General features: G+C 26.9%; 3 protein-coding genes across 6 annotated transcripts in view; 1 reads left to right on the top strand and 2 right to left on the bottom strand.

Annotated features, from left to right (window-relative positions):
• LOC103577592 (sushi, von Willebrand factor type A, EGF and pentraxin domain-containing protein 1) overlaps positions 1-8,482 on the bottom strand; it is a 35,762-nt gene extending 27,280 nt beyond the window's left edge. Inside the window, exon 1 of one of the 2 annotated variants that reach the window (XM_008558297.2) lies at positions 8,007-8,482. In XM_008558297.2, coding sequence (XP_008556519.1) covers positions 8,007-8,061 — 55 coding nt within the window. In that variant the 5' untranslated portion in view covers positions 8,062-8,482. Of the gene's footprint in view, positions 1-1,326; positions 1,392-8,006 lie in introns of those variants that run through there. The other variant, XM_008558298.3, reaches the window with a different exon arrangement.
• Positions 8,483-11,521: 3,039 nt separating this feature from the next.
• Positions 11,522-16,789, top strand: LOC103577589 (uncharacterized). 2 transcript variants are annotated; one of them, XM_008558290.2, is made up of 7 exons: positions 11,522-11,643; positions 12,623-12,785; positions 12,848-13,069; positions 13,209-13,284; positions 14,712-15,356; positions 16,205-16,308; positions 16,413-16,789. In XM_008558290.2, the coding sequence occupies exons 2-7, from the start codon at positions 12,681-12,683 to the stop codon at positions 16,515-16,517; spliced, it is 1,257 nt and encodes a 418-aa protein (XP_008556512.1). In that variant the 5' UTR covers positions 11,522-11,643; positions 12,623-12,680; the 3' UTR covers positions 16,518-16,789. The 2 variants fall into 2 exon arrangements, with proteins under 2 accessions (XP_008556512.1, XP_008556511.1); XM_008558289.2 differs by having other exon boundaries at positions 16,133-16,308; positions 16,413-16,784.
• A 610-nt stretch (positions 16,790-17,399) lies between these two features.
• On the bottom strand, positions 17,400-22,221 carry LOC103577588 (twisted gastrulation protein homolog 1-A). 2 transcript variants are annotated; one of them, XM_014439421.2, is made up of 4 exons: positions 21,870-22,221; positions 18,824-19,058; positions 18,456-18,662; positions 17,400-17,803 (listed from the first exon to the last, which is right to left on the bottom strand). In XM_014439421.2, the coding sequence occupies exons 2-4, from the start codon at positions 19,050-19,052 to the stop codon at positions 17,493-17,495; spliced, it is 747 nt and encodes a 248-aa protein (XP_014294907.1). In that variant the 5' UTR covers positions 19,053-19,058; positions 21,870-22,221; the 3' UTR covers positions 17,400-17,492. The 2 variants fall into 2 exon arrangements, with proteins under 2 accessions (XP_014294907.1, XP_008556510.1); XM_008558288.3 differs by having other exon boundaries at positions 21,809-22,220.
• Positions 22,222-24,048: the final 1,827 nt, after the last annotated feature.

Genomic DNA, 24,048 nt, shown 5'->3' with positions numbered 1-24,048 from the left:
AAGTAATGCTCCTAATACATTAGATCACTTCTCGGATGTAACTAAAATTTTCTTATTTTTTTATTTTTTAAAATAGATCTTCAAGTAAGATAAGATTTTCAAGTAAGATCATACATGCTCATTGTTGACCAATATTCAGGCCTGATCATGCATGAGATTAACGAATGATCATGCATGCCGATTTTTCCCCGGGTAGTCTTTTTTTACGGAAAATTTCGTTACTACGCAAGCGTGCATTTTTGTACGCCATGTTATTTGGTAAACTACTTCATCGCAATGGACCAATTAATATTTGTGATTAATTGGACGTAAAATTTATTTGAAATTATACAATGCAGTATACACAGTCATTGGTTTTTCGTAATGAGACTAGGAAGTAATTGTGTGGAACCGATATTTTGTGTTGGCTGAATTCCTCTAATTAAAGAAAACGATTTACTCAATGATGGATGTATGTTTATATAGTATTAAAATTGAATTGTTTCGAATCATTTTATTCAATTAAGGTAAGTTTAATTAAATGCAGACCTAGATAATGATACACAGTGAAAAACAGAGTATTTGAAAACTATGTAGACTTCGCCAAAAGCGAAATCTATCATCAATAATTAAAATTCTTATTTGTTTAATGCAAAGATTCAAAATTATCAATTATCGTTACACTGTTAAATAAGCCGTAATCTTGATAATGAAAATCGCAACTAAAGCATGCAGAACATAGAAATTATGAATGTAGTCCGTATAAATATATTTGAATTCTTTAATGAACTACTAAATTGTTATGACTAAAAGATTCTCATGAAATTAGAAATCGTACTTTACGAAAATAATTATCATTACTAATTGGTAGTTTAATAATTTTCGAGGATAAATATCGTATGTGTATCGACATGACAATTTAAATAACATAAATTAAAAATGATACATACAAGAAACTATTTTTTTAGCCTACACATCAGTAATAAATATTGTGTTAAAATCATCAGTAACTTCATATGTTATTAATAAAATTTTTTAAGTTAAACTGACACTTACTATAAATTGTTGATTCGAGTTTTATTTTTACAAAAAATTTTCCGTGAGTATCTGTTAAGTGTTCAACATAAATTTTTTGACAATTTGAAGTAATCCTTTATAAATGTTAATTATTTCGATTTTTGTAATAGGTTACACTTTGAAAGTGGTAAATAGTAGATCCATTTAAAATTTTAAAGTAACACAGTGAAGTATGTTGATTTAACACAAAATACTGTATCCGCTCAGACAAAATTAAATTCTATTAATCTACATTCAGAGTAAGAAATATATAATATGTTAGATACTAACGGGACAATGATGAATCCTTTAGTCGAAATTTATCATAAATCGAGGCTACTATAAACCACCGTAAAGTCTTAAAGCATCAGCATGCTCACGATGTGATTGGTTCGTGACTAACTTAAATTCACCATTATAATAAATGAAGTGAATGCTACTTCTCTTCTTCTACTCTACGGATAAAATATCGCATCTAATTCTATACTCAACAGTTACTATTTCAACTTGTATTCGTTAAGATAGATCTTTAATTTCCATCTAAACGTGCTATATCGTGCACGCATCACCACTTTATACTATAATTACAATCCTTGGCAATTACTTCCACCTTAATCTTCTTCCTGTACACACAGAAAGTATTAATTTATTATTTTTCAACGCGTTAATTAATTCTTTTCACTTGTCATACTTTAATATCATTATGGTTGTCTTCTTTTTCTTCAGAAAAGTTCATAAAATCTATCCGTGAGAAAATATTTTCAACTCATGGGTTTATACTATGATTTATTATAGAAATAGGAAATAGTTGTACCAGACTATACGGCAGATGAGTTATTAATTTATTGAATAATAAAAAATTTCATTATTAATCCTAGTAGAAACGATCTACATAAGTTTATTGTTATACACTGTTCATAAAAAATAAAAAGTCAAAAATAAAAGTAAATTGAAACTCCAAGATTCTTATTTTCGAAACTTGAAGTCGAAAATCTTTCATGCGTCCATTAAATATTAATATTATATTACAGACCAAGGGAATAAAGAAGGACATTCTAGTTAACGTGTACAATTTATTATTTATTAGCGCATGCGCTAATTTTGATCATTTGTTCCCTCGTAAAAAAACGACTTTCTTCCCTTTAAACAGGGCAAGAATATAAACTTCCGGCGTAGGTAAAGTGAAATTAGTATATTACACACCTAGGATGGAAAGTAGAACATTCTGAGTCACGTGTGTAATTGCTTATCCGTGCCGAAAGCAAGTTCACCGGTTTAAATTCCTGCCCTGTTCAGAGGGAAAAAAATATTTCTTTTCTTTTATGAGAAAACTAATGATAAAAATTGGCGCATGCGCTATTCTTCCCACTAACGGAGCAAAAATAAAAATTTCAGGTGTAGATCTAGGGAAAAATTACTTACATACCACGGAGGACTCGCCTTTGACTCAGATAGGCAATTATACACGTGTATTGGAATGCCCTACTTTCCTCCCTAGATATGTAATATTCTATTTTTCCCTCCAGTGTACGGTTTTCATAAATAAATACAAGATTATTATTTTAGAAGCCACTATGTTTCTAAAATTAAAATTCGGACTTTTAGTTAAATTTAGAGAATGTAAAGGTTGACAAAAAAAAATTTTTTATAAATAACATAATACATTGAAGTGAGAGACCCAGTACCCGTTGAGGGAACTAGTTCTCGATCACTCATGTATTTGTATATTTAAACTTACTAAATTTTACTAAATATAGATATACAAATACATGGAGGAATCTAGTACTAGATCTTTTACCTTATGTTAAATCAACACATAAAAATGTTAAATATTTAACATAAAAATTAAAGAAAAACCGTTTTCAACGCGGCTTTAAAAAATTTTCACGCTGTTTATTGTAAAATGAAATATGATATTTTTGTTATTATTTATTTTCTTAATAGTCAATGACCTACAGACAAAAAAAGACCTGAATATTTTGTTCGATGAATGTCTTGGGTCACTCGGTTACAAAACCTCTCAGCCAAAATAACGGTACACATGTCGCGTAGTGTTACTTTGATCGTGAATACCGGTATCGTTATATGGGGCCACATGTCGATGTAAAAGTCGTGTCAAGCATCAACTTTGTCGTACGCTCAACAATTTTTATCAGTTAGTTCTTCAATTATATTTTATTAAAAACAAATAAAAAAAAAACAACTTTGTTACTTTTATTTTTATAATTAACAAAGTACTATCATTTTTATTTTTATGGAACAAGTTCTTTATTCTACGGTAATTAGTAAATGAAAAGTAAACTTGAAATATTTTAACATAACATTATTTTGAACAATAACAAGTGTATTGTTGATGCACAGAGAAAAAAATAACTTTTATAAAAAAAAAATACTTTCTTCATTAAAAAAATAAATTTACTTTATATATATTTTTTAAGAAAAAATAAAAATTCCTACGATAAATAGAAAATAATTATTTTTAAAAATTGACGTAATTTGTGTCAAAATTTATCATGTGAAAGCCAATAAAATATGAAGATCAGAACAGTACGAAAATAATTTTCAACCGATAATGAGTTTTTGAATCAAGAATTTTTGAACTTTTATGATTATTCTAAATTTTGATTAAAATAAAATTCTGGGGGTACAATGGGGCACAAAAATTTTTTTAACAGAAAACAAAATTTCTGAGTGTTTCAAAAAAAATTTTTTTTTTTATTAAAATAATAGAAAGTTGATTAAAAATAAATAAAAACAAGTTGTACTCGATGCTCAAAAATCACAAAAATTAATTACTCGCTTAGCTGCTTCCCCCGATCTCATATTTTTTTCTGAATTACATTATTAATAAAAATGACATTTTAATACAATAGAATAATAACAATGACCTTCCAAAAATAATCTCTATGATACATCACTAGAATAAAAAATCATAAAATTTTTTGATAAAACTAACATATGAATTAACGGAAGCATGGTATCCAAGCACGAAAGTGAATCGTCTTAGGTTGATAATTTTCAGCGGAAAATCTCGGTCATTAATAATTAATAATTTTAATGCATTAGTTATTCAGTTTATCAAAGAACAACAAGATTTAATTTATAATTTTTTAGTTTTTTTTTTTATTAACATATATGTACACACATAAGTATTGAATTTCTTAATCTATTGTTTTCATACTGTATAATTTCTATACTTAGTATTCTTTATACTTACAACCCCAGGATCTTTATACTACAACTATTTAACTATCTACAACTACTACTAGGATTACACGGTCTCGAAAAAAAAAGTAATTACGAAAGCGACGACGTCCGCGTAGCGGTCTATCGCGCACGAGAAATAAAATAGTTATGAAACCACCGGAATTTGCACGTCTAAATAGAGAAGACGAGAAAAAACAATTTGCCGTTAAATCAGCTGACAATATTTTCATAAATTCTATACAAGTTATTATTATTATTATTATTATTATTATTTTGCACAGACAAAAAAAAAAATTTCTTGGTGCAAGAAATTTTTACTAGCCTCAAGAAATTTTTCGTACTATGAATTGAAAATAAGAAATTTCTTAGAACACAAATGACTTTTCTTAGAAAAAGAAAAATTTTTTTTGAGCCAAGAAATTTTTTCTCGTCCTAATAAATTTTTATTTCAATTTATATTACAAAAAATTTTCTTGGCGCAAAAAATTCTCTTATTCTTCGCATTATTATCATTATGTTTTGATTCATACGTCAATTTAAAAAATAATAATCATAATTATTCTCATTTTTCTATAAATAATTATTAAAGACAATTGCTGCATTTAAAAAAAAATGTAAAAAAAGAAAAAAAGTTCATGAACACAAAGATTGTCATTCGCAACAGTAAGCACAAGTCTGCATACAAACAATTGTCAGAGAAAGTTTGTTTTACACAAATTATGACTTTCTGTTACTATTAAAAATAAAACAACTTAATAATTCAGTTAATTAAATAAAAATCTAAAAAAATAGTATTTTTATAAATTTAACAATTATTATAATTGTCAAAACTAAACAATTTGAATTATATAATGTAGTGGTTTAATAACTTGAATTAAATGTGGTTAGATTTAAAAAAAGAAATAAAAAAGATAAGATAGTACAAATGAAAGTATAAACTGTAATTTACTGACCGTGGAATACACGTTAACCCCGCCCATATTAGATCGTGCATTTGTCCTCTATATCGAGTACAAAAGTATCGCCTAAATGTTATGTCTATCCCACACACAACTTGTTTTCTTGTTAATTTCCCTAATGTACTGTAATGTAATACAAGAGGAACACATTATGAATTGTGCTGGATCGTTCAACGATTGTTAACGCCCTAACTCATATTTCCTAATTCCCAGGTTTAACGAATTTACATTTTTTAAAGTTATAAAAATTATAATACAATATATAAATATTATTTATATACAGAGAAGTAAATATCAGGTTAAATTTCTTACTTAAACATTACACTAAACACGTGAGAATAAAATAGATGTGTGTAGTAAAGTATATGAGCCCGGATAAAAAGCGTTACGTGTTTAAAAATATATATGTTTATTATACTGATATATATTTCACGATATATGGAATCTTATCTACTCAAAAAAAGGATTTCTTGGCGAAAGAAATATTTTGCATTCGAAATTGAAGACAAAAATTTTTTTAGGACTAGAAAAAATTTCTTGGCGCGAAAATTTTTTTTCCGTCCCAAGAAAGTTTTTTTTTTATTTGTAGTGACGAAGACCCCGGACATATTTTTTGTGGTCTACAATACATGGAGTCCACTGAAAAATTACTAAATACAAATTTTATAAAATAGAACTATTGGAAAATTTCTCGAAAACTTCGCAAATTCCAACCATTTCCACAATTTGAATTTGAATTCGTTCAATTTGAAAAGTTTATGAAATTTTTAATTTTCATACCGATTAATATGAAATTAATAAAATTTTTTATGTTGCCATCTAAATCTATCTCATAATTTATGTATTTCTGTACTATTTTTAGTACCAAAGTTTCCAAAAATTAAACTTAAATTTAATAATTTCTGAAATTTCAAAGTTCGACTTGTCGAATTTTTTCCGAAATGTTTTTTTTTATCACAAGTATATTATTTACAATATATTGTATTTATTTTAATCCGGGAGCTGCTACAAAAGGTAGGCATTATGATAATTATCGTTGAAGATCGAAGAGAAATTTAATTGGTGAGTTCAGAAGCGCCGTAAATTAGGACACAGTAAATATAGGTCTATAGTAAGTATCTAAAAAAAAATTGTTTATTTGAATACAAATAAAAAATGAAAGAAAAAAAATAATGAAAAATACTATTCTAATGACAGATTAATAGTAGTACAGCTAATAATTGATGCTTATGTTTATTTATTATTTGGTATTTAAAATTGTTATTATTACAGTAAAGAATGCTGTAAGATGATAGAAAACAGCCTACGAGAAAGGTGAGTGCACTTTGCCAACACGAAGATCGAAGGCAACAACTAATGGAATGCGAAAACATTTCGCAAACTTTCTTTACTAACCTAAACAATTTAATCAAAGTATACATAATTATAATGACTTTACTGCCCGTTCATTATTCAACACATTTAATCCTATATTTATAAGTTACCAATTATCTAAATAATTATCGATTAATATATTTAATTTATTATAAATTTTATCAAAAAGTCTATACTCGAGTCCAAAAAATAATTGAAATTTGACTTTTGGACATAAATGGATACTAAGTAAAGTCAAATTTGCCCAAAACAAATCAAAATCACACGTGTTTTTCATACATTTTTTGACTCACTTTTGGCTGACTTTACATAGTATCCATTTAAGTTAAAAAATTCAAATTTTACTTGGTTTTGAATCGTTGACTCAAATCTAAATCAAAAAGTCAGAACCAAACGTGTTCTTTATTCATTTTTGACTCACTTTTTACTGGCATTGTTTATTGAGTATCCATTTAAGTCAAAAAATTCAAATTTTATTGGATTTTGGTTTTGTTGACTCAAATCTAAGTCAAAAAGTCAAAGTCAAACGTGTTCTTTATCCATTTTTGACTCAGTTTTGACAGGCATTATTTACTGAGTATCCATTCAAGTCAAAGAAGTCAAACTTGCATTATTTTTTTTGACCCGGATGACATATATATAAATATATATTCTTATTATTATGTCAAGTAAACTGATATAATTATTTGTAAAGCAAGTCTCTCACTTTTTTTTCACACTCTATATAATAGTAATCCACTTTCAAGGATATCAACTAAACAGTCAGGGTGCAGTCAGGAAGAGAATGCACTAGACATTAGACACCGGACTTTAAAAGCACTTGCTGCTTTAAATTAGTTTAAATAAATAATTATAATATTAACTATACTCAGTATTTTTATAAAAATTACATTAAATTCACTTTAAAAAGGGGTCACCGATGGATATCGTATTACGAACAAGCAGGTGGACAAGAGGGAACTCGATTTCCGTTTGTTGTTTTGAAATTCGGTGTATCATAAATTTAAAAAAACAAATATTTAATTATTCCATTTTATTTAAAAGTAACCAATTTTTCAAAAATTCAAATCAAAACGTATAAAAATAATTATTAAATCAACTCCAAATACCTTTTGTTTATCTTACAATGAGTCTTTTACATTTACCGGTTGACCTCGCATTCGAAAAAATAACCGAGGACAAATTGGGTAGGCGTTGACCGATCATTTTATTTTCATATTTTTTTATCACATTTCGTATCAAGTTTAGACATTAAATTTTACGTTTCAATGCCTTCGGTTGGACAATAATTAATAAAAAAATCAATTAAAAAAATTGATAACTTTCTTTCAAATTAATATAATTTTAATTACTTTCTGAACTCTGTCCGGTTTCAAGGACCTTCAAAAAATTTAAATACGTATATATTTAAAGTATAATGTGATTACAAACCTTGTACTTGTAAAATCCCTAAAACGGGGATTAAAAATCCGATGAAAAATATCATCGTTCAATATCCTTTTACTTTTGTGTATTGCATTTATAAATAGTGTACTCTCATAACAATAATTAAATCCTTCAGCCTTTTAAATAAACTTTAAACTATAAACTACCACAAATAAGTGACACTTAAAACTTCACAATGTCTTTTAAATATTTAAAAGACTTTTGTTATTTATAAAAAATTTAAACTTTACTGTCATCAAAAAATAAATAAATAAATTACATACAAATATTCTCCTTTCACTTGTTTTAATTATTTTATTATATATATATATATACTATTTGTAATAACATTTGTTAACAATCACTGGTATAGTTTTTTTTTCTATTCTCACTTTTAAATTTTATATTTAATTAACTCGGACCTTGAGTTAATTTTTGTTAATTAAAACCAAGTACACAAAAAAATTACAAATTAACCACTTGAGCTTTTTTTTTTTTTTTTTTTAATTACACATTTTATTAAATAAATTAAATTATTGGTTAAGTAAAAATAATAAATAAATAAATAAATATGAGCAGAGAATAATTTTTTCACGTGTTTTTAAAAACGATCACGGAGTAAACGATCCGTTCCCTTCACCGGCTAAACATGCAGTGCCCCTGGCTAGAGGCTCGTTGTCTTTCTGCTGGATATGAAAGTCGTCCTGTTGTATGGTTTGATTGTATGGAGGTTTCGTGAGCGCACAGCTCATGGAAAAATAATATAAATATATATGTATGTGTTTGATCTTCAGCTCGATCTAAAGGATTTTGTTTTTTTATAAATACGCTTTTGTATTTTATTTATGGAAATTCTATTCATTTTACATATTTAGGAACTTAAAGAAATGGTATGGGAAAAAAAAACCATGGCCTGAAAGTAAGCTGTAGATTTATTTGGTAAAAGTAAAATTGACAGTAAGACAACGTAATTTTGAAAGTTGATAAAATGGATTTTTTGTTAAATTAAATAATTGATATATATAAAGGGTATGATGATTGTTGTTTAATATGTATGTTACATTGATTAAAACTAACATGTAGTAGAGTACATGGTTTGCATGAGGAGAAGCAAAGTAATGTTATCAACCGTGTGTAACGAAAGTTACGATCGGAGTGCCCTGTTTCTTTTGTGTGAAATGATTACGAAAGTACGTGCACTTGGCGGAAACGAAGAGAAAATCTTAAATATTATTTTCAAAATCAATAATCATTTTTAATATATTTATTTATTTATCTATAAATTAATTTTTCAAAATTTAGTGATCTACATAATTAATAATATTTTTAAACTCAATAATAATTATTGATCTATTTAAATAAGAGTGGGGCAAAATGGGCCTCTTAGAAATAGAGGCTTAAGTGTAATATAAATGTATGCCTACCCCTCCCCCCTACTTATGATTTAATTTTCAAATTTTTAATTCAAATGATTAATATTATTTTTAAAGTCAACTGTAAAAAATTTTCGGTGGGCGCGATTTAAATCCTAAGAGATTTTATTTATTAATTAAATCTTTTTTGGAGTAAAATTAACTCTAGAAAAAATAAACACGGATTAAAATTAAGTCCACATCACTCCGAAATTATTTCACTTAAAATAGAAACTCCCTTTTCACTCCATATGCGGTGCGATTTTTAAAAAAATTCCAGAACTCGGAATAAAATTCACATTTACTCCCAATTTTTGACTGTAACAATTATTGACCTACTTATTTATCAATAAAATTAAAAAATTACAGTAATTAATTTTGATATTAATATTTTGATTTGATAAAATTATAATCAAATATTCATTGAATCGAAAATAAAAAATAAATAACCGGTTAGAAATGAATATTGCATTAGAAGTAAAATAAACTAACAGTGGTTACAATAAACGTATTGGTTAAGATATAGAGGAGTTTTGAATTAAATCTATAAGGTTACACTGTAACTGGGTTTACCGTTAATCTCTACCTTAACTCCCTTTAAGTCATTTCTATCTTCCTTTCTCTTGGAATATATTTATCGTTTTTATCTCATTTTTTATAATCGTCTGGCTCAAGTTTATATACAAGAGCATGATCGCATTTCCCACTACCAAACAATTTCTCTTAGTTGTCTATAAGTGTCTTATTTACTAGTATAGTCTTCAAGTATCGCTGCTATATATATTTCCCACTCGCGGTTACTTCTTCGTTCTCACTACTCGCTCCAGTACATCATAATCTTTTCTTTTTTTATTCACCTACAACGTGACGTCATCGGCAAGAAGCCCCCTTTCACCTGGCGTCGAGTTAAACTTCATCTCGTTTGCAGAACGTTATTTATCGTTGCCGAAATTATGTTTAGTTTTACTCAACGCTCTTATAAACTGTTATGATCTATTATTGTGAAATAATATTTTATTTATTACAGTTATTGTACTACAATATGTCTATTTAATTATCAAATAAAAATATTTTATTTGAGATTTTCATACATTTATATCTTTGTATAAATTTACGTATAACCTTTAGAAAAATGTCCAAATTTAAATGCTTGGAAAAAATTAAAAATGTCTTTTTTTTTTTTTTTTTTTTTTTTTGGTGATGGAAACATTTGAAATAATTTTTTTTTTTGTGGCTGACAAATAATAAATATTTTCATAAATTTTCTAATTCAATGATTTTGTAGTATACTCTATTGAACTTTATGGCGCCCAAACCAGTATAGTGCTAAAAACGAAACCTGTTTTTCCTGAAAAATGTTTTAGAGTCATAGTTACTATTTCTGAAAATCTGCTAAAATAATAAATTTTTAATTTTTAATTTACCTTGTGAATATAAATACCAAATGCCTGAAATTTAATTGAGTAATTTTCCGATTTCCTGCTAAGAAAATTTAAACAAAGAGAATTTATTGATTTTAGTCCGATTTTCGAACAGATTTCGAAATTTTGAGGTCCTAGCTCGAAAAAAACAATGCATGGAAGTGTATTTTCGATCTCAAGAGCTTGAGACAGCAAGAAAATTTGGAGCTGACTCACGAGGTCAACCATTTTCCAGATTTTATCAACTCAATTATGAAGAAAATTTTGTTACAATTTTTTATTGTTTCCGTTCACCCGGAAACTAATCGAGATAGTGGTTTGAAATTTTCAACCAACAAATTTTATCCGATTCAAAATTTTCTGAACTCTTCCCTTATACCCGAAGTACTTCAATGTTTGAATAAAAGAAAAATTTTGATTTCGCAAGAGTTATAGAAATCTTTATTAAAATTTTTCTACATACATTCAGAAATTCAAACAACTTTTCTAACGAACCCGGTGGTTCCATCTGTCGGTGCAAAAGTAAAATATCAGATTCACTTGTCCAAACGTAAACGCCGCTACAACATCAGCAATTGCGCAAATCGCGAAAGCAACATGAGCATTTCTACCACAGATAAGAGTGAATATTACAGAGTAGGTGCGCTAAGAATAAAGCATGTATGCGCAGTATGAACAAGAGCTTCGCTCAATCATGGTCCTATTAGTTAAGTCACTATGGGCTCACGTCAATACACGTTTTTCTCGGGTCAACAGTCAGTTTTCCCGGGCACGCGGTGCCGCCAAGGGCGCCAAAATTTACATTAAAATGTAAGTATCATAATTATATTAATTTTTTTTTAATAATAATTACCAAACAATTACATTTTAATTATCACAGCAACAATAATGTATTAACATTTTTATTTTTATTGTAATAAATCAGTTGTGATTGTTCAATGTCAATGAACTCTCGAGTACCCAAAGCGTCTGTGTTTACATCCCCTCTCTATTTCCGGTATTCTAATGTCAAAAATAATATAAACGAAGATATTAAATATATTTTTTTTTTATTTATTAAATTATCGCATTTTAAAAATATAATTATCATTTAATCTTATTAGGATAATATTGATTATATATACATGTGTTTATAAATATATATATATATATATAAGTAAATATATATATATATATATATATATATGCGTTTGATTTTAAAAAATCGACTATTTTTTATTTTTCAAAGACACTCAAAAATTTCAGCATGGTAAAAAAACACCTATTAAAATTAGAGCTCAAATAAACATTCAAAATTTCCAGATTGCAATTTTCCATTTCCCATTTAAATAACATGGGAGAAATTTTGAAATCTTACCTCATAATTGACTCACCACTGAAAAGGCTGAAATTTTACTATAGAGAATTGAATGCTCTACAAAAAAGGTTTCATATAATTTTTTGATAAATTCAATATTTCAAAAGTTATTCGAGGTCAAAATTGAATTTTTTCTATTTTTCGACTTTTCTGCCCAAACTATCAAACTTATCACAAAACATCATAAGACCTTTTTCGTAGATCTTTTCATTTCTAATAAATTGTTTCTTATACATTTTTCAAAATTTTTGAATACTTCTTAGTTATTTGCATTCGAATCAAAATCAACCATGATACAGCTTTGGAAACTGACTTATTTTGAATGCGAATAACTAAAGAGCGCTTAGAAATTTTGAAATATATATATATATATATATATATATATATATATATATATATATATATATATATATGCATAAATTTATTTAACAGGTAAATCTATTATAAATAAAATTAAAAATTACTTAATTGGTCTCGGGTGGCCTTCACGATGGCCGAGGCCAACGATTTGAAATCCGACGATGGTATTCAAAATTTATCGAAAACTCAAATGGACATAAATGAATGTCTTGGTAGTTGGCTGACGTATTTACAGGTAATTAATTCAAATATATAATTTATTTGATAAATTATAATTATTACTGTCCATTGAATCAGATGTTGAATGGTCTCTGCTCGGCTGGTACGAAGCTGGCTCAGTCTTTACAATCAATTTTATCGAGCCACGAAGGGACAGTTAATTGTAGATTGACAGGCCAATGTCTCGCCGGTTGGGAAGAACTTACTAGGGCAACTGGTGTGGCAAGTAATACTGTTAAACAGCACGTGGTCGCGGCCTTGAGAGACCACGAGACACGAGACAGTGATGTCGACAAACATGTTAGTACCAGTAATAAATATTTCTGTTACATCCGATTATATTAATCACTTTTAGACTTCAATGACCTTCATTCATTATCTTAAAATTTAATTATCGATTTTACGTTTAAGTTTAAGTTATTAATTACTTCCTCTTCAGGATATATTGCGGGACAATCTTCTGACCTTCATTAACTTGCAGTATCAATTTTGTGTCGCTTGTTGTGAATGTTTAGGTAATATATATTTATAATTAGATAAATTTGAATATAATCAAGACCGGGGTGTTACGGGGTATCGTAATTTATTTTCTACAATCAGATACATTTGTTTCATATTTTTGAAATATGTCAACCCTAGAATTATCAACATTTAATTTTGAAAACATTTTTTTTGAAACTGGATTGATTTTGAAAAGAATCTTATATTTTTTGGCATCTAAGGATTGAAAATAAATTTACAATTGAATTAAAAAGAAATTTTTATGTTGACCTACGATGTCATTTAATTAAAATTATAAAAATATGAATTGCAAAGTCTTTTGACCCTTAATTATAAATTTTGACTTTTGATTTATCTTCAGTATTTAAGAATTTTTTTAATTTTTCATACCCCGGTCTACTCTGTATATGTATATTTATATATAATATGATGATTTTATATGAATATTTTCTGCTAATTGTAATTTTTTAGATTAATTTTTCAAAAATTTAAATTATCTTCGATGAAAATTTTGTGTTTCGTTAAATTTCGCTCCAGTTCAGTGGTTACCCGACACTGTGAAAAGTCGGGAGTGAATTTTGAATGAATACGAATTTTATTTCAATCCGCGTCCACTTTAATCCAGAGGATTATTTTATATACTCATTGAATTTTTCCTCAGCATTATATTTGAAATTATTTCATTTAGGACTGGTAGCTTAAATTAATTTTTTTTGCGAAGTATTGAAATTCTGTTGAATAAAATATCATTGAAAAGTGAAAAAAAATTGAGCTAAAATTTTTTTTCTATGGTAAGTACGTGAATTCAAACTTTTGTTCTGCAATGCTAATCGAAATAATTTTCAAAAAGTTACACTCTAGCAACCCCCTATCGGTTGAGAGGTAGTCAATACGAAATATTCGCAGGGTGGATGCTTGAGGCTTAAAATTTTGAATAATGAATAACAGTATCATAATAATAATAATAATAGTAATACGGTGGCATTGTGGTATTGACTGATAAATTCATGACATGACTTCCGAATAAAAATATTTCGCTATTGGAATAAATTTCCATCTCTTAAATACTTTGATAGCTGTCAATAATGATTATAGCGGATGTTTTTTAAAGAATGTTATAAATATTTAGATCATACTAAATAATCATGATAGACAAGTTGAAAAACAAACTTCAAAATTGAACTGAAATTTAATAAATAGATGACCTCCAATAATTAGAAAATATTTAGATAAATTTAACTGAGAATACCATAAATTTTTTAAAAAAAAAACCAAATTTTTTATTGATTCTGATGGTGTCTTTTTTAATGATCGTCTATTTACTGGTGAAGACCAGTTTATTTTTTCTATTGTTTAAAAAAAAGAAGACTACAAAATTCCAATTAGCAGAAAACTATTTATTGATTTACATTGAAAATTAATAATAATATTAAATTCAAAGGTAATATGGCTGAGTGTTCGTGTTCTCAATCAGGAAAAAATGAATGTGATATAGCAGCACTTCAACAATGTTTTGAACGTTTGTACAGTCCGCAAACACCAGTATCATCATCTTCGATACAACAAAATAGCCATAGATCGCCGTTGCGATATCCACTCTTTCCTCTGCAGGTCCAGAGAAGATGGTCGGAGACCGCAGCAGCTGAAATGTCTGGTGAGTCAACAGAAAGTACTATGAGAAGATGGTCAATGCCTTGGGACTGTCGACACGTCACAGAGTGGCCAAGACAAGAAGAAAAAACAAGGCTGAGAGTACCACACCAAGATCGGAGTAGATCAGCGACACCAGACTCTGTATGGAAGTCATCAGGAATGGCCAGTCAGGACGGACTACAAGAAGCCATACAGTTGTTGTCTTGTAGACCAGGTGTTAGACCTAATAATCAATTGTCTGCTTTTACTAGTCAACATATACCCGGTGTTACTCTCACTACTTGTAATTTCGATGGTAATTATGATAACTCGATCTGGCCGGACTCCAGACGAGTTGGATCTCCCAGGTGCTGGCCACAGGATTCTCATTCCAGCGATCATTCTGATCAATCTGGACAACGTGATAGTGATCATGGTGACCACAGAGATTCTGGTAATTATACACATTATAATTTAAACAAAAAAAGATTTTATATAGAATTTAAAAATTTTTTTAATTCAAATCCAAATCAATTTTTTGATAAATAAATTAAAACATATATTTATTACTTGTCATATTGTATTTTCATTAAAAATTATGCTTTGTTTTTTTCTTAATTATGTAAACAAATTAATATTCATGCAAAATGAATAAATTTTATTAAATTTCCATAACAATTATCTTTAAAAATAAAAAAAAATTTAAGGTGTATCGTGCGCACTTAGAAAATCGTGGTTTTATACAGAAAAAAAATAAACTTTAAAAATTAGTGTTTGAAATTATAACCCGGAACCCGGGTGTCAATATGGGGAATTTTAATATTTCAAATAATAAATTTTATAATACTTGTCGTCAATTTTCTAAGTATATACATAAATTTTCATACTTATCCTGTAATTATTCACGTTTTAATCATAAATGAAAAAATTGCTATTTAGAATGTATTTACTGATTACTATCATTATATTACTAGTCGTTCTCAATTTATATATTTCATTTTTTCCGTGTATAGAAATGGTTCGTTTGTACATTTAAAAATGTTTCCCATTATACTCTGCATTTATTCTTTTGAATCCTTCTCCACATAAATAAAAAAAATCTCAGTTGTTCACTGAAAGACATTTTTTATAAAAAACGTAAAAGACATTTTATTTTATTATTTTTTTTTATTGAATTACAGTATACTAAAATATGTAATTAATTTTAATAATAAAAAAAAAAAATTTTAGAAAATAGTGGTGGTAGTACAAGTGGTCATCGTGATAGTGATCATGGTAGTCATCGAGAATCTGATATTTCAGGAGTCAATGATCTTCTTCCATCACGAAAAAGTTCATCGTCTACGGACTCATGTTTATCAGGAAACAGTAGATCTGGTTCTGAAAGTGCTGGTGCTTGTACTGGAGTAAGTTCATCGACATATATATTTATTTAAATTAATAGTAAAATTATTTAATAAATTTTATAAAAACTCTATGTAAAATAAATTTATTATTTTACTTTTTAAAGGAATCATCAAAATCTCAATTGTATTCAATGTGGAGCGGTGGAGATTTACCATTTATTAAATTACCAGAAAGTAATGAAACCAAAGATGAAAGGCCTCCAAGTTAAACAATATTTATATATCAATAATAATCAATCTTAATAATAATAATAATAATATTAATAATACAAATAATAATAATAATTTTTACTATTATAATTTATTAAATTTATTAATAAAAAAATCGAATCTTATAATAGAATTTTTAAAAAATTCATATGGACCAATACTGTCAAGAATATAAAGATAAAAAAAAATCATTAAAATATATCATTTAATTTAAATTAATAACATTCAGTGCTAAACGGATAATATTTATATGCAATTTTAGAATAGTTTAATAATATATTATATTGTAAGTAGATAAATAATTGGCTGTAAAAACTTGTTATTAGTTCAAATTTCGAAACACCAAAGTCTATGATATAAAAAATTTTAAAAAATTAACTTTGTTTATATTTTTTTTACTTAACGTCCTCACCTTTTTTTTATATATTTATTTATTTATTAGTAATTGATATATAATAATAATGTTTGAAAACATATACAGGTTATTTGATAAAATATATATACAATTTTTGTTCATTTCGTATGGCACTATACGAGTATTGTTTGCAAAAAAAACTAATCGCATTTGGGGATAAATTTCGCTTCAATTTCACTCTGGATTTAATCCGCGTTCACTTCAAAAATTTTTTACAGTGCAGCTCTTTGTCCGAGTAAAAAAAGATTACTTTTTTTTTTAACTTATAAAGATATATTTAAAATTATAAAATAGTATATATATAATAATTTATTTTCATAAATTTTAATTAAATTCTACGTAATTAATTAAATTTTGATAAATGAAAATTAAAAAAAGATAAATATAAAATTAGTAGACGATCTTATTTTCACTGGGTATTAAAAGATGGTAATGATCCATCACTATATATATATATATATATATATATATGTGTATGAAATTGTAGGTCATAAAATATTACACAATTGCACAAAACTAAAATAATAATAATTTGATTTTTTGAATTAAAATATTAAACCTAATCCAGATCATCAATAAGATCTTCATCATCTTGTCCATAATCATCGTACTGATCTTTTAGATCATCGCCTTCTTCTTTATCAGCCGGACAATGAAGACATCGTGATTCATTGATTCCGTAATTAATACAAGTGTCACCTATGCATTCACAACAGCCGTCATGGAACCATCTATAACTCGTCGCTCCCATACTTTGACACGATGCCTGACATTTATTCCATGAATTGCATTGGGCCATGTATGCTACTGTACAATTTACAGTCATGACATTTGGCTTCAATGGATGATGAACTTCTTCTTCAACAGTTTCTAATCACACAGTTTTTTAATTATATTAATAAATTAATTATTCATTTAAGAAAAATTGGTACAGAAAACTCAAAATTTCTATGCAAGTAATATAGTTTGAATTTTTTTACAGCAAAAATAAATATATTTAAATGTTCAACTCATTAATAAAAATATTTTTTTTTAAGCCAATTTATAATTAGGGTGGAATGTAAAAATAAATAGTATATTGTGTGGCGAGGAATGAAACAAAACGATTTCAAACTAGAGTGAAGTTAACTGACTACCTGAAGTCTGAAATCGCTTTTTATCCCGTGCCACGCACATATTTTTCATATCACCTCCATTAACACCGAAAGTTTAAAATTTTGTCCCGTATCAGGAAGAAAGCCCTTTGTTTCTTTTATGAGAAAATAAATGATAGCAATTAGCGCATGCTCACTTCCCCCGGAATCAGAGGCAAAAATTTGAACTTTCAGGTGCAGACCTGGTGAAAAATATTGTACACACCAAGGAAAAACGTAAGACATTATGTGGCAAACACGTGGGTTGAAATGTCATACTTTTCTCGCCTGGTATATAATATACTATTTTTTTTTAATTTTAGTTTGATCATATTAAACTTTTTTTTCGCTACTAAAAATGCCTTTAATATACTATAAAATATACTTACGCATTTGATAATTTATCTCTTTTTCAGATTTAGGCTGAAATAATGATACGTCAAAATCAACTGGATACGTAAATGTAATCCATCTTTCAAGTGGATCAGGTTCTGCAGTCAATGCTTGAAAAAGTCCTGGTACAGGTTCAGCAAATTCTTCAACATGTGATTTTTTGCTTAAAGGATTGTCGGTTATATTTGGCTTTGGACATAAATCTTAATAGAAATGAAAAAAAATTAATTTATTAATTAAAAATCTAAAGTACGTCCGTACAAAAAGAAAAAAAATTCTTAAGGCAAGTAAAATTTTTTTGCATCAAGAAATTTTTTTTCTCTGTGTAGAGAAAATAAATAAAGAATAAGAAGCTTGAACTAACCAACACAGGAGCAACACTCATCATAGAGGTAAGATAAACATGAAAAGCATTCCTTACAGCAAGTGCAGGTGACGAGGTCACACTTGCAACTCTGTGTAAGCATACATTTGCTCACGACACTTGCACAAATGGCCTCGTTGCATGCTGCTGTGAAACTTACAACAGTCATACCAATAATAATAATAATTGTCGTAGTTCCCATCAGAATAAAATTCTGAGACGACGTCATCGTGTCCTGTAAACAATTAGTTTAAATTTTTTTAATTTACCTAATTAACTTAAAATATATAAATATTTTTTGTTTTTCTATTCATTCATTCCTTTCGGTCTTTCTTTCTTTCATTCCTTTCTTCATTTTTACGAGCATCTTATATTCGCTTTTATTAACACGTATGCGGTAGGAAGTTAATTCCATAAAGACCGTATATATAACAATAATATATCAGACGAAATTTCACGAGATAATGAGGGTAATTATTTTATTCTTTGTCGTTTAATATTTCCGAGGCCATGTTTTAAATTAAATTAATTATTCACTTTAAAAAAAAATTAATTATAAATCTAGAAAATTTAAATTATGAATAATAATTTTTTTTATTGCAATTTATAATCATATACTTTGCTAAATTACTTTTTAGTATTTAATAAATTTCAATATGTTTACTTTCAAATCAATTATATATTCGTGATCTATTTATACACTCAAGAATATGCGACGTATCACGTATATAGAAATAATTATTTTCCATAATTAGAATTATTACTATTTAAAAGGAAATTTTTTTTGGAAAATAAATTTTTTTTAGCCTACACTTAAATAAATTTAAAAATTTTTATAAAAAAAAAATAATTTTTCCGTTGAAAATTCATTATTTACAATAAATTAATTTTTCAGATTCTTTGCTTTGAATTTAAATTAATTAATTATTTTTTTCCCGACAGAAGAAAAAATTTTATTAAAAAAATCAACTCATGATTCAAAAAATTAATTTTTTGTAAATTTTCCATCATCTTTTTTTTTTTTTTTGAAAAAAAAAAATTTACTTACTCCAGAGTAAAATACTTTTTAAAAAAATTAACAAAACTATCAAAATTCATGAGACAAAAAACTTTTCATTATTAGAAAGAACAAATTCTATTCAAAAATATATTTTATGTAAAGTAAGTTTAAAAAAAAAAAAATTATTACAAGAAATTGTAATTTCTTTGTTAAAAAAAAAAAACTTTATTGAAATTATGCAATAAATTAATATCTAGGATCAAAAATTAATTTATTTTTCTAAAAATTATTTTTTCTTTCAGTGAATAAATTCAGAGTTAACAGAATAAATAACATTATTTCAATTACTTAATTAAATATATGTAATATATTACAGTTTGTATTAAACAAAGCGAAAAAATATTTACTCTTCTTAGTGGAGCTTAAAACTGAAAACTACAGACCACGGGATTGGAATTTAAATTGCAGGACCTTTCTTCAGGTCTTTTAAAGAACATCTATACTACATTACCTCTAACCCCCCCCCCCCCCCCCCTTTACCTCTACAAAACCCTTAGGCCCATAAAATATAAACAAATATATGAGAAATAAATCTTCGATCTTTTCCAGGTAATTAGTAATTAATAATTATTTCAACTCAACAAAAATACATCGATTAATTATTCAAAGTTTTTTATATTCTTGATATTAAATATAATAAAAATATCAAATTATCATTACTTGAATTATTGCAAATATTGTAGATAATAAATAAATAAATATTGTATTGCAATAAATGTGAATATTTTTAATAAATATTTAAATAGACAGCGATAAAAATTAGATAAATCTAAACACGATCTTTGCCCTAAGGCAGTATATTAAGTTAAACAATTCACTACATCATCAACATTTTATCATAATTAACTTTAACATTTAGTTTCTAACATTGAAATTAAAAAAAAAATTTTTTTATTCTATAAATATCATCTTATATTTAAAGTTCTAGAAATTTTATATTTATTTATTTAACACAGCGAAAAAAAAATATTTTCAACATGAAAACTATTTTCCATTGAAAAAATATTATTATTAAAACTTATTTACTCTAAAAATCGTTATATTGCTTAAAAATAATTATTTATTTATCTAATAAATATTAATTACTAATTACTAATTACACTGTGAAGAATCGGAAGTAATTACAGATTTTATTCAAATCTGAATTGACTTCGCAACTTGAAGTTTTTAAATTTGGTAAAAAATCATTTCGCATACGGAGTAAATGGGAAGTTTGTTTATCCAACAGAGTAATTTTTGAGTAAATTGGATTTTATATAAAACCGCATTTACTCCAATTCGGAGTTTTACATTATAAAAATTCAGGAGTAAATTCGGAGTGATTATGGATTTTATTTTAATCCGAATTCACTCTGTCAATCGGAGTTTTGGAGTTTTAAAAAATTAACTCCGCATACAGAATGAATAAGAATTTTGTCTTTTTAGCGGAGTGATTTCGGAGGGATCTGGATTTTATTTAAATCCCCATTCACTCTGATTCAGAGTTTTAATATTAAAATAAACTCCTCGGAGTAAATTTAACTCCGAGATTAAATAAATAATGTCATCTCTTCACATTCACTCCGTATTTAATTCGCATTCACTCCGAAAATTTTTTACAATCATAAAAATGAATATCAATTTTCTTCGTACAAAGTCATAATATTTCAAGTAAAATATATATGCGATTAAAATAATTGCTCAAGATAATTTCAAACTAAAACAAAAAAAAATATACTTCCTAATAATAATTTTTCTACTTAGCGCAGCGTAAATGTTGTTCTTTGTTTGACCAAATCATAATTTCCAAAACATAATAAAACCGTATATAAACTATTTATATAATTATTTGTCTGGTAATTAAGAAAAATGATGAGGAAAACAGGCAAAAAAAGAATATTAAATTTATAATGTAAATCACGTGTCAATAAATAACAATATTTTACCTTAATGTTAACGTATAATATAAATGTTTAAATTGAATCGCTTCTCATATAAGCCAGTTACCTACGCTGGAGAAACTATTTTAAGAGTGTGCAACCGGTTCGCGTTGCGACTTGAATGACCACGAGACATATTTCGTCTCAATCAATATTATCATTTTATTTATTTACTACTATTGTTTTTTTTTATTTTTTTTTTATTCATAAACAATCACATTAACTGAAAAAAATGTATTCAAAATCACCAAACACTGATTCAATTCAAATTTCCTTAAAAAATAAAAAAAAATGTAGCAAATTTATAAATTAGATTTAAAATAAAAAAACTAAAAAACGTGAAAAATTGTTACGTATCAGAAGCGTCTCTTATTGGAGATGAAGGAATACTGTTGGAATAAGCGGATGGTAGCATGGAAGAGAGAGGAGTTGAGTATTAAAAGTTAAGAGAAGAAGGTAGAGTAGAGGTGGTGAAGTTGAAGGAGATACGATTGCGCATGAGAAAAAGAGAGAGCTCAATGTTCGCGGCAACTACTAACTGAGAGTGCATGAGACTGGTTTTTGACTTGTTTCTATTTTTTTTTTTTTTTTTTTTTTTTTTTTTTTTTTTAATTTATTTATTTTATTTTTTAAAAATTTTATTACCTGTGTCTTCATCTTTCCTAGTACAGAATCTAACTCTGCAGCAGATGACTATAAGTTAAAAGTTTAAAAAGTTAATATTGGTTTAGCTAATTCATTCGCTATGCTTGTCTCTTTGTTAACTCATCAAGTATTCATATATTTATATATATTATAATAGATTTTTTTATTATTATATAGATTTTTTTTTTTTTGCATATTTCTTGATAATTTAAGATGCAGAAAAAGAAAAAATGATATATGCAATGAGCAATAATGGATAAAAAAATAAATATATAACATATATAATAAATAAATTAGGTGATGTTAAAAGGAAGTGTAATAATGTATGAGCGCGAAACCTCTCATTTACCTCCTACTGCAATCGGCCAAGTTTAACAACGTGTTCAAGTATTTAAGTGCTTAAGTATTTAAGATTCTTCCTTTATTTATCATTATTTTTAAACATATATGCTTACACATATATGTCAATTTTCATATAGCAAAAAAAAGTTTTTTTCTATTCGTTAGAAGCAAAAGTCTGTTAATTGTTTTTTTTTTCTGACTGTTAAAAAGTCGTGGGTGGTCTGGAGGAGACCCACCAGAAAGACAAAAACTTTCTCATGGTCTCTCAGTTATGATTTTGCGCGGGAATATAACAGAATGATTCATTAGAAATATATTTATTTTTTGATTGGGTTTAAGCAATTATTTTTTAAAAACAATTAACGTGAGTTAAATAAATTTTTTGACGTTAATTGTTACCTTACGTTTTGTAAGACAGTAATTTTGCAGAAACTTTTATTTTTCGTGATCACTATTTTCAAGTTTTCTCCTGAAATTCTACTGTTTGATTTGAATTCTGCATTGAAAAAAATAATATGAAATTCCAAGTAAATATATAATTATTGTTATAAATATATATAGTGGCAACGAAATATTTTGTTAAATTAAGTAAATAATCGTATGCGATTTTTGAAATTTATTTGAATTGAATACATATATATATATACATTTGATTCAGCAAATGTTTAGTGGAGGGAGGGGGGGGGGCAAAGTGGGCTCCTTAATGAAAACAATATAATATAATTAATTTTTTTATGCGTTTACTTATTTTTAGACCCTTGATATTTATTTTCACTTAAAAAAATTTAAAAATCGATAATTAGGGAAAAAATGAGCCCTCCAAAATATTTCGGAGTTGATATTTTTTATTCTTTACACGTGTGAAATCCTGAAGATATCCTGGAGAAAACAGAGATATCCTAGAGATATCCTAGAGACATACTAGAGAAATCCTAGAGATATCCTAGATAAATCAAAGAGATATCCTAGAGACATACTAGAGAAATCCTAGAGATATCCTAGAGAAATCCTAGAGATATCCTAGAGAAATCATAGAGAAATCCTAGAGATATCCTAGAGAAATCATAGAGATATCCTAGAGATATCCTAGAGATATCCAAGAGACATACTAGAGAAATCCTAGAGATATCCTAGAGAAATCCTAGAGATATCCTAGAGAAATCATAGAGATATCCTAGAGAAATCCTAGAGATATCCTAGAGAAATCCTAGAGAAATCCTAGAGATATCCTAGAGACATACTAGAGAAATCCTAGAGAT

This window comes from Microplitis demolitor, chromosome 6, assembly GCF_026212275.2.
Source record: "Microplitis demolitor isolate Queensland-Clemson2020A chromosome 6, iyMicDemo2.1a, whole genome shotgun sequence".
Classification (NCBI taxonomy): domain Eukaryota; kingdom Metazoa; phylum Arthropoda; class Insecta; order Hymenoptera; family Braconidae; genus Microplitis; species Microplitis demolitor.
Note: the sequence above shows the minus strand (reverse complement) of the source record. Positions and strands in the feature narration are given on the sequence as shown.

Excerpts from the sequence above, each read along its gene's own strand:
- LOC103577588 (XM_014439421.2), bottom strand. The coding sequence starts at position 19,052 with ATGACGTCGTCTCAGAATTTTATTCTGATGGGAACTACGACAATTATT. Across the intron at positions 18,663-18,823 it reads TGAGTGTTGCTCCTGTGTTG|ATTTATGTCCAAAGCCAAAT; the intron begins GTTAGTTCAAGC and ends ATTTCTATTAAG. Across the intron at positions 17,804-18,455 it reads AGAGATAAATTATCAAATGC|AAACTGTTGAAGAAGAAGTT; the intron begins GTAAGTATATTT and ends CTGTGTGATTAG.
- LOC103577589 (XM_008558289.2), top strand. The coding sequence starts at position 12,681 with ATGGCCGAGGCCAACGATTTGAAATCCGACGATGGTATTCAAAATTTA. Across the intron at positions 12,786-12,847 it reads GTTGGCTGACGTATTTACAG|ATGTTGAATGGTCTCTGCTC; the intron begins GTAATTAATTCA and ends CCATTGAATCAG. Across the intron at positions 16,309-16,412 it reads GTGCTGGTGCTTGTACTGGA|GAATCATCAAAATCTCAATT; the intron begins GTAAGTTCATCG and ends TACTTTTTAAAG.